Raw genomic sequence first — 9833 nt, forward strand, 5'->3', positions numbered from 1 at the left:
CTGAAACATAACCCTGCCATTTAGAGAGAAAAACTTGTATCAGTTAATTGACTAAAAGTACAATGTTTTTATTAACTAAGAGAGACAATTGTCAAATCTACTCAAGCACAGATTCACTGTTTTCTTCTAAGCCAATGTACATTTAAATAGCCTTTTTGATCACCAAAGAATATCATATAAAGCTTAACTGTATTACAATTTGTGCTTTACACTAGAAACAGGAAAAATGTCAAGCCAGTATCCAACAATAAATTACTTTACTTTAAATACTATTTGACTAACAGCCATAGGGTATTCACATACATATTCTTTAAAACAAGGGGTGTATCAAAAGGAACTAGAGCTTCTCAGAAATGGCTGATTCCAAGGCTGGGGCAGGATATGTACAAGTGAACCTAGATTATCATGTTATGCCAAAAGTAAGAAAATGCTTTAAAAAATGATAGGGGTATGTCATAAGGACAAAAGAACAAGTTTGTGAGGGCTCCCACTAGATAAATCTGAGACAATCTGAGCACCAAAAATATTAAGGATAGTAATAAATTATCAACTATTGAAAGAAAATAGATACATCAACAGATGGACAGATAAATAGATGGGGGAGAAGGGCTCTTAATTACAGTAAGATGCCAAGTGTTAATTGGAAAATGTGGAGGAGTGCTACTTTTATAAAACTGTTATTTTGAACATAGTAAAAACTGGTTCAGGCAAGCATCATCAATGAATGCTAAATTGTAGGTGATAATTTTGCTGTAAAGCAATCTATACTAATAAAAGGGTAATATGCTAATTAGACCGGATGTCTTCTGGACATCCTTCCGAACAAAGCCGCAGTGACTGCGAGGGCCGAGGAGGGCCGGCAGTGGCAGCAGCAGCGGGGTGATGGGGGCGGCGCCTTTCCCTGATTGGCGTGGTCACCTCCGGCAGAGGGAGGACAGAGGCAGCAGTGGCGGCGGGGTGGTGGGGGTAGCACCTTCCCCTGATCAGCCTGGTTGCCTCCTGCAGAGGGAGGCCAGACTACGGCTTAGGCCTAAGCCATCAGTAGGACATCCCCTGAGGGCTCCCGGACTGTGAGAGGGGGCAGGCCGGGCTTAGGGACACCCCCGCCCCCGCCCAGTGCATGAATTTTCATACACCAGGCCTCTAGTCTATATATATAAAAGCCTAAGAGACCAGATGGCCAGACAACCAGCCAGTAGCTATGATGCGGACTGCCCACTAGGGGGCAGACACTCAATGCAGGAGCTGCCCCCTGGGGGTCAGTGTGCTCCCACAGTGGGAGCACGGGAGCACCGCTCAGCTGACGGGCCACTGACTGCTGGCGAGCGCAGTTGCAGCAGCGCTAGCCTCTCCTGCAGACACTCCCACTGCAGGCGCAGCAAGGCCGGGAGTAGCGAGGTGCCCAGCCGCCTGCTGCTTCATGCACTACTTTGTGCTGTGTGGGATCAACGTGGACAGCGGGCTGGAGCCTGACAAGCTGGCGGGTGCGCAGAGGTCCACTGATCCCTGCAGGCCAGGCCGAGGGACCCCACAGGTGGACGAATCTGTGCACTGGGCCTCTAGATAGCTTATAAGATGCAAGGCAAAAAAACAGTAACTGTAGAGCAGCGGTTCTCAACCTGTGGGTCACAACCCCTTTGGGGGTCGAACATTCCTTTCACAGGGGTCGCCTAAGACCATCGGAAAACACATATATAATTACATATTGTTTTTGTGGTTAATCACTATGCTTTAATTACGTTCAATTTGTAATAATGAAATTGGGGGTCACCACAACATGAGGAACTGTATTAAAGGTCGCGGCATTAGGAAGGTTGAGAACCACTGCTGTAGAGTAATGATATAACATGAGATAATACTTTAATTGGGTGATCAAAAGTAACATCAATGAAGGGCAGAAGATGTGTACCTCTGGATGTGCAGAACCCTATGGAATACATAATCTAAATCTAATCAGGACAAGCATAAGAAAAACCCAAAATGAGAAACAATATATAAAAAAATAAGAGGAATGGAAAATTGTGTTCTTCAAAAATGTCAATGTCATAAAAGATAAAGGAAGACTGTGGAAATGTACCCAGGTTAAAGGACACTAAAAAGACATGACAACTAAATGCAATACCTGGTCCTAGACTGGATAGAGTACTGAAAAAAATAATTAGAAAAGGAAAAATTCAGCAGAGAAATTTGACCCTATATAGATGAAATAGCTTGACCTACAAGAAATATTTATAGATGCTTTACAGATGTGATTAAAAGGTCCTTAAGAGAATTCAACCAGATTCAACATAATCAAAGCACTGCCTCAGAGCAGTAATAAATGAAACTATTAACAAATAATCTAATTCAATCAAAATCACCAACTAAAAATTTTATAAAATTTTCCTCCAATTCCATAAAATTTTAGCTAATAGTTGATCCACATCCATAAATGTTTTCCTTTCTCAAACCTAACTTGCAAAGTTACACACACACACAGCAACAGACTAAAATATAACATTACTGGAACCAATAAAAAGTCAAAAAATCTAAGAAATTCTGACATTTTACCATTATACCTGGAAGTTCGCCCTTTGATTACTAAGTTAAATACACTTTTCAAAATACATAAATTCCATCATCATGAACATTCACCTTCAAAGTAAAAACTTAAAAAAAACACAACACAACAGACCCTACAGATCAGTATCTATGTTAAATATGATTGTTGTTAGTGGTCTTTATCACATTAAAATATTCAGCCCTAACCGGTTTGGCTCAGTGGATAGAGCGTCAGCCTACAGACTGAAGGGTCCCAGGTTTGATTCTGGTCAAGGGCATGTACCTTGGTTGCGGGCACATCCTCAATAGGGAGTGTGCAGGAGGCAGCTGATGAGAGAATCTCTCTCATCGATGTTTCTAACTCTCTATCCCGCTCCCTTCCTCTCTGTAAAAAATTCAATAAAATATATTTTTTTAAAAAAAAAAGAGTCCCAGGCCAGTGGGAAAAATACACATTTATAAAAAAAATATTCAACTTATGGAATATCCTACTAGTTGGCAGTGAGGAGAGGCTCTGGATTCAGATTAGCTGAGTTCAATTTCTGGCTCCACAATTTAGCATCTTTGGGCAAAAGATGTCATTTCTCAGTGCCTCAGTTTTCTAATCTATAAAATGGTATAGTCATCTCATAGATGAATATACACCTCATAGGATTATGATAACTAAGCAGATGCTATATTAACACATAAAAAGTGCTCAATGTTAGCCATTATTTCTGTTTACACACACTTAAAAGTGTCATATTCTGATAGCCATTAAGATGGCTTCTATGGAAAACAGTATGATAGTTCCTCAAAAATTAAAAAATATAGCTACCATATGATCCCGCAATGTTGATTTACAGGTGTAAAGTACATTATCACACTATTTCAAAAACAATGGTGTAGGTGCAGAGGAAAAAGAAAATCGTATTGACCTAAATATTTTCAAACACTGAATAAAGGCTAATAAATTAATCTAAATTCAGCAAATAAAAAGAATGCACATATTTGTCAACAATTCAATTACAGAATGTAAACACACAAAAACCTCTACTAAATCTACCTGTTTCAAAATTCCTAAAATCTATTACTTTCCTTAAACCAAAATCTGATACCATATCCCCCCGCCAAAAAAATTAAAACATAATTAAATCTAAGTATCAAAGTAAATTCACAACCAACAAAATTATGCAGGACAAAGATTCACAAATGTAACCTTAATAATTAGGAAACTAATTCTATCAGAATTCAATTATGAATAAGAATAGATAAAAACATTCAAAATAGGCAAGGCAGAATATGTAAAAAAAAATTTTCTCCAAACATAGCAAATCTACCTCCAAGCTACAGAGAAATCTAAGCATAGACGGTTTGGTTACTTCACTAAGCAACTAATTTTCTTAAGTTGCAGACTTCACACAGAGGAAGACTGCATCTGTCTCTGTCTACAACTATATGTAAAAGAGGACTTAATACTCATACTACTTTTTTAAACAGTTACCCCACAAAACAAAACATTCCTAGGTTTAATGTTGGTTTAGAAAACCAAAAAACAAAAAATTATTTTTCCTTTCCTTTTTTTTGCTGTTTTTACAGAAGAATCCAATTTGATCATCCATTTGGACCTTAAACATCAGTTTAGAAATTCAAATATAAAATATGTTCATCAGTTTAAAGGTAAAAAACAAAAAACAAAATGTTGATTAATTTTTAAGGTGTCAGATATATAGCAGTTCATTATACTGTTCTCTCTAGTCTTGTATATTTTTTAAAGTTTATAACGTTAAATTTTAAAAACTTATTCAGGTGTATTGAGTGTTTTTAAAATCTTCTTTAATTCTAAAACAAATTTAGTAGAAAATACCAATTTACCAGCAAGTTATTTCTGAGTACACTAACTTGAAGGTGGACCTCAAATCACATCAAAAGTTTATCTATCAACAGATAGATGAGATGTAAAGCCGTATCTACTTGGAAGTTACTGAGGAAATAACTATAATGCAATGAAGTACAGGTCTTATTTTAATAAGTTATATAGTCAGTGACTAATAAAAAAAATAAAATGTTATTCTTAGAATTGGAAGAGACAAATTTTTAGTTCAGTGGTTTGCACACTTTTCGAGGTAACTGGAGGAGAGGGCCAGAGACCAATCACCTTGTTTTATATACTGGTGACTGTTTACAAAACATAAGATTTTGTTTTAAAAAAGGACCTAGCTATTTTTTTAAAAAGTCTTAAAACCACTATTCCACTGCATCCACATTCTAGGTAATATAGTATCTAGAAAAGGTTATATAATTTATGTACTATCATTCAATTAATGGCAGGGTCAGGAATAGAATGCAGGACTCTTATTTGTTCAGTTCTCATTTAAAACAATGCATCACTTCAAATTTACGTTACAATTAAGAATACAACTCTGTTTCAATGTTCTTGCCTGTAAAATATGATTGGACAAGATCATCTCTAAGGCCATTTTCAGATCTAAAATTCTGAATGCCAAGTTTAAACAGAGGTCTGTGTTAAGGTAAATGAATGTTCTGTTACTCTTCAAACATTTTCAAGGACTCCAAAGAAATACAAGTCAAATACGGAAAGCTAACAGTTACTCAGTCGTTACCTTTAGGGTGCTGAAACATTTCTGTAACTACACCCTCTTTTAATAGTTAATACTAGGACAGGAAACATTGTTTTCGAAGACTACTAAAATAATCATAGTGAAAGGCTGTCTTAGATATCTTTGGAAAGAATACTGGCCTATCGAAATATATAACTCACTGGATGTTCAAGTTACTGAATGCCTCAAAGAGAACCAAGTACATCACTCTCTTAAGTTTAAAATAAGTTAAATCAAAGGAACATTAAGCCTAGCTGACACATAATGGTCACAAATAAAGTTTTAACTCTCACCTATTAAAGCCTGAAAGAGGTTGCTCTGAAATATGTTAATAACCCGTTCTATGGAACTTCTGAGCTGTCTGTCTTCAGTTTGGCTTAGTTTCGAACGATATTCTTCCAGAAGTTGCAATGCTCTCTGGGTATCTGAGGGAAAAAAGAGAGTCTGATTAAAATTAGTTTACGAGGAAGTATTACATAGTAGCTGTGCAGCAAATGATTCTGCAAGGCATCTATACAGTTCCCAAATCCTCCTGGTCAACTGATGCTACCATGTTCATGCACACCTCTATTCCTTAGAATGATTCAAAAAAATTTAAATATATGTCACAGTAGAGAAAGGAGGAAGGTACGTGGTTTTAATAAATGTGTACTGGTAGTCTACCACAATAAAAGATCATTTTAATCAAAGTATTGGTAACAGTTGCAGCCGATCTGATATGCAAAAGCAGATAATCTATAATTTGTCATTATAACCCAAATATTAACTGTTACAAAATAATAGTTTTTTGCCAGTATCCCACACTGCTCAAAATAGTGTTTAGTAAGAATGATATCGTGAAACATGAAAACACCAATTCTGAGTTTTTCAAACGACGTTCCGAGGTAAAATATCCATTGCCCCTCTAGTTTCTAGAGAGAGATCAAGAAAGTTTGACACACATATGGATGTGTCCATCTTCTGAATGATGTGAGGCTTAGATCCCCTAAGCAGGGAGGACAGGACTGTGCTGTCTCCTTGGAGTTAAACACTAATAAAACACAGCCATTAGAAAACACACATACAGAAAAGCCAGTGCCGTCCACGGGAACAGTGCCATAACCAATCCTCACCTTGCTTCCGGACCGGCATTTTCCCCCAGAATCAGGAAGAGGGCACACACCTGTAAAACAGAAATCGGAAAAGAAACAGAACTAAAGAAGAGAAGAGAATCGTGGTGAACCTGGCACTCCCCCCCCCCACCCCCCACCCCCCCCCACCCCCCCCCCACCCCCCCCCGGCCCCAACATCTCACATCGGAAAAACTCCGGGCCCCACCTGCCCAACCCACCTGGGCAAAGTTTTCCCCCGTGAAAGGCAGAGCCTGGAGCCCCAGCGGTGCCAGGCAGGCTGGCGAGCTTTCACCTGGGGGGCGACCCCTCTGCCCACGGAGCGCGGACCCACGTCGGCTCCCCAAGCCTCCTCGAAAGCTGCCCCCTCTCCGACCCGCACCGAAAGCCGAGACGGGAGGCCACCCCTCCCCCGGCACCGGCGCGCAGACGCCCCGCCGGCGACGGGGATGGGGACCCGGCGCTCCGACCCTCAGCCCCGAACCGGCGGCGGCGGTCAATCGCTCCGAGGAAGGCACCGGCGGGCGGAGCGCCACGCCGCGCCCGGGCCCCCTCCCCTCGCTTGCCTGTCTCCGGCCGGGCTCGCTTCCTCCGGGCGACTCCAGCGGGGGCCGGGCAGGGCAGCGGCCGCTCTCCGCGACGCCCTCGCGCCCCACATGCACACCTCCGCGGGCCCCCACACCTGCGGCGCCGCCACAAACTTCCCGGGAGCAGCGTGCGCTCGGCGCTGGGGTGCGCCCCGGACCCACTCGGGGCGGCTCCCCCGCCCTGCCCCGCTCCACGTCCCCCCGCCCCGCCCGGGGCCGGAGGAGCTCAGCTGAGGGGGGTGCGGGAACGGGGGAGGAGCTCCCGTCGGCGGCCGCACCCCCGCGGCCTCGTCCTCGTCCCCGGCCGCCGCCTCCTCGCTCGCCGGGGCCCGCTCGCCCGCTCGCCCTCGCCCCTCCTAGCCGTCCCACCCCCGGAACCTCGCCTCTTTCCGCGCCCCCAACCTCTCTCCCCCCAAACTTTCCGCCAAGATGGCGGCCCCGAAGCTGGCCGGCCGCGCCCCCACGTGACCGCCCTCCCGGCGCTCGCAGCCAATGGGAAGTGAGGAGGCGGCTCGCGCGGCGCCCCGAGCTCTCCGCGCTACCTTTGGGTGGGAAGGGGGAGGAGGGCCGGGCGGGGGCGGGGGCTGGGGAGGGGGCGGCGGCCCCGCGGCGTCCCGAGTGGCCCCGCTCGCGCACAGGGGCGGCCAGCGAAGGGCTCCGAGGACAAAGGCGCTGACACACAGACTCTACAGGTGGCCCGGGCGCCCCGGGAAGGCTCGCCGTTCCCCCGCCCGAGCCCACCGGGGTGGCCCGCCGTTTGGAGCGGGATGCACCCCAGGCTCGAAAGGGTCTGTCTGCAGGCAGATGTGGCTTCACCTACAACAGGTCCGAGACACAGTCGGGGACACGCTTTAAGGTTTAACCTCACTAAGCACGTGCTGTTCCCAACTCCACGTCGGGAGACAGCGCCTGTCGCCCCCGGGGCGGATCTCCGACCGCGAAAAGCGACCCGGCGGAGGAGTCGCCGGCACCAGCCACGTCAGGGGGCGGGGAAGGCGGAGCCTGGGAAGGGGGAGAACGGAGGTGCTGGGGCCGGGGGTACCGTCTCCGCACTGTCTTCCACTTTGTGTGGATTTTTTTTAAAAAGTTACTCTTTGCCCCTTCAGTAAAAGTTTTGCGGGGGGTCAGGGGGTGAATTAAAGAAGGGCACGTAAAATGGGGAGATGGGTTACTTTGATCAAAGTTTTAGGGTTTTACTAGTGGATTTTAAAATCTCCGTGATTAATTCCAAGCAAGAATGCATTTAAGCGTGGGAAGGGAAAGCCCGTTCCTTCTTTTCCTCTCTCATTCATTCATTCATTCATTCATTCATTCCCCCCGGCCGGCGTCCCCCGCCCAGTCTTCGGTCTCAGGTGTGACCCCGGCGCCAGCGGCCCCTTTAAGAACGCACCTGTAGCCACCGCCTCGGAAGCCGCGCTGGTTGAAGTTTGGACTGCACCTCGGAGCGGGCGGCTGGCGGGACTGGACCCCGCGCAGGGGCTGGGCTACCCGGTTGGTAGGAAAAAAATCTCGCGGAAAGCTCTCCAGGTCGCTTCCCAGGTCTTCGAGCCTCTTCGGGATAACACGGAGGTCCCGGCTCTGAGGTCCAGAGGGAAGAATGTGCCCAAGGTCACCCAGGGTTGGTAACCAAACTGGAAACTCGGAGACCGAGCTTTCAAACCCGGAAGACTCTTCCCAGTCGGTGAACTTGACAGCCTTTCCCCGAGGCCATAGCCTTGGGACAGAAAGGGAAGTCCGGGGAACCTTGTACTGTAACCGTAACAGTTACTCAGAGGCATGCTGACCACTGCTTTCGCTTTCCCATCGCACCTGGGAACCCAGACTTGGGAGGACCCCACTGGACCCTCTTTCTCAGTTTAAGGTAAAGGAGCTGAGGTCTGGAGAGAGGGAGCAAACTTGTCCAAGGACATCTACGCGAATCGGTGACAGCAGCCCAGAACCAGGTCTCCTGATTCCATTCCAGGGCTCCTTCCACTGTGAGTTTTGGGCGACTTCGGCAGCGGTCTGTTAGTCTATCTGCAGCAGATCTCTTTGCTCCCCTGGATCAAGCACCTTGGGAGTTTGAGCAACAGTGAAAGCAACATTTCATAGAAGAAATGAATGGACATGTAAAAGGAAGCTCTTAAAAGCAATGAGCTTAAATAGAGGGGCTTTTTAAAATAGTGAAATGGGGTGTTGTTGTTTTTTAATAGTGAAAATGTCTGCTGTCAGGCATGCTATTATTATTGAAACTGCCTTGAGGAACTGTGATTCCTCTCCAAGAATGGATTCTCCAGAACTCAGAAGGAGGAAGGTATTTTGCTCTCTCCCTTAATATCATTCATTGTTCTAAATGTTCACTTGCTGGGCAATGGGGATAGAAACAAATAAGATCGGAGCCATGCTCTCAAGGACCCACAGCCTACTAGCAGGACAATGCAGCTTTTCCCAGGAGCCACGGGAAAGCCGAAAACAAAATGTGTGTGAGTTCTCAATGTGATCCTAGTCCTCCCCTAGGAGGCAGAGGAGACAAGAGGGCCTGCTTGCCATCCTCTAGCCCTATGTGGCTGTCAGCAGTGTCCTGAAGTAGAAATGAAGCTAGTCCTTGTTCCACCCTTAGGGGCCAGGACAAGTCCAAGCCTAGTATGAGCAGCCTTTACTTTTCATCCCTCCTTTCTATCCTATCTGTGTTAGTTATCTATAGCTGCATAACAAATTCCTCAAACTTTAGCGACTTACAACTTAGTAGCTTAGTAATCTAAACAGCAATAAACATCATCTCACCGTTTCTCTAGGTCAGGGATTCAGGAGGATCTTAGCTGGATAGTTCTGGTTTGGGGTCTCAAAAGATTGCAGTCAAGATACCTGTAAGGGCTGCAGTCATCTGAAGGTGTGACTGGGATTAAGGGAGACTCTTCCAACATGGCTCACTCACAAGGCTACTCAGTTGCTGGCTGTTGGCAAGAAGCCCAAGTTTCTTACCATGAAGATCTTTCTATAGGGCTTGAATGTCTTCA

General features: G+C 45.4%; 1 protein-coding gene across 15 annotated transcripts in view; it reads right to left on the reverse strand.

The window, feature by feature from the left end:
- DLG1 (discs large MAGUK scaffold protein 1) overlaps positions 1-7142 on the reverse strand; it is a 274204-nt gene extending 267062 nt beyond the window's left edge. For 7 of the 15 annotated variants that reach the window (XM_070406512.1, XM_070406516.1, XM_070406510.1 and 4 more), the window contains exons 1-3: positions 6817-7141; positions 6254-6303; positions 5435-5566 (exon numbers count right to left, since the gene is read on the reverse strand). In XM_070406512.1, the coding sequence (XP_070262613.1) occupies positions 5435-5566; positions 6254-6272 (151 nt within the window). In that variant the 5' untranslated portion in view covers positions 6273-6303; positions 6817-7141. Of the gene's footprint in view, positions 1-5434; positions 5567-6253; positions 6304-6816 lie in introns of all 15 variants that reach the window. The other 8 variants (XM_070406507.1, XM_070406504.1, XM_070406506.1 and 5 more) reach the window with 2 other exon arrangements.
- Between the last annotated feature and the right edge of the window lie 2691 nt (positions 7143-9833).

This window comes from Myotis yumanensis, unplaced genomic scaffold (assembly GCF_028538775.1).
Source record: "Myotis yumanensis isolate MYYU_CA2020_CCGP unplaced genomic scaffold, mMyoYum1.0.hap1 SCAF_2, whole genome shotgun sequence".
Lineage (NCBI taxonomy): Eukaryota > Metazoa > Chordata > Mammalia > Chiroptera > Vespertilionidae > Myotis > Myotis yumanensis.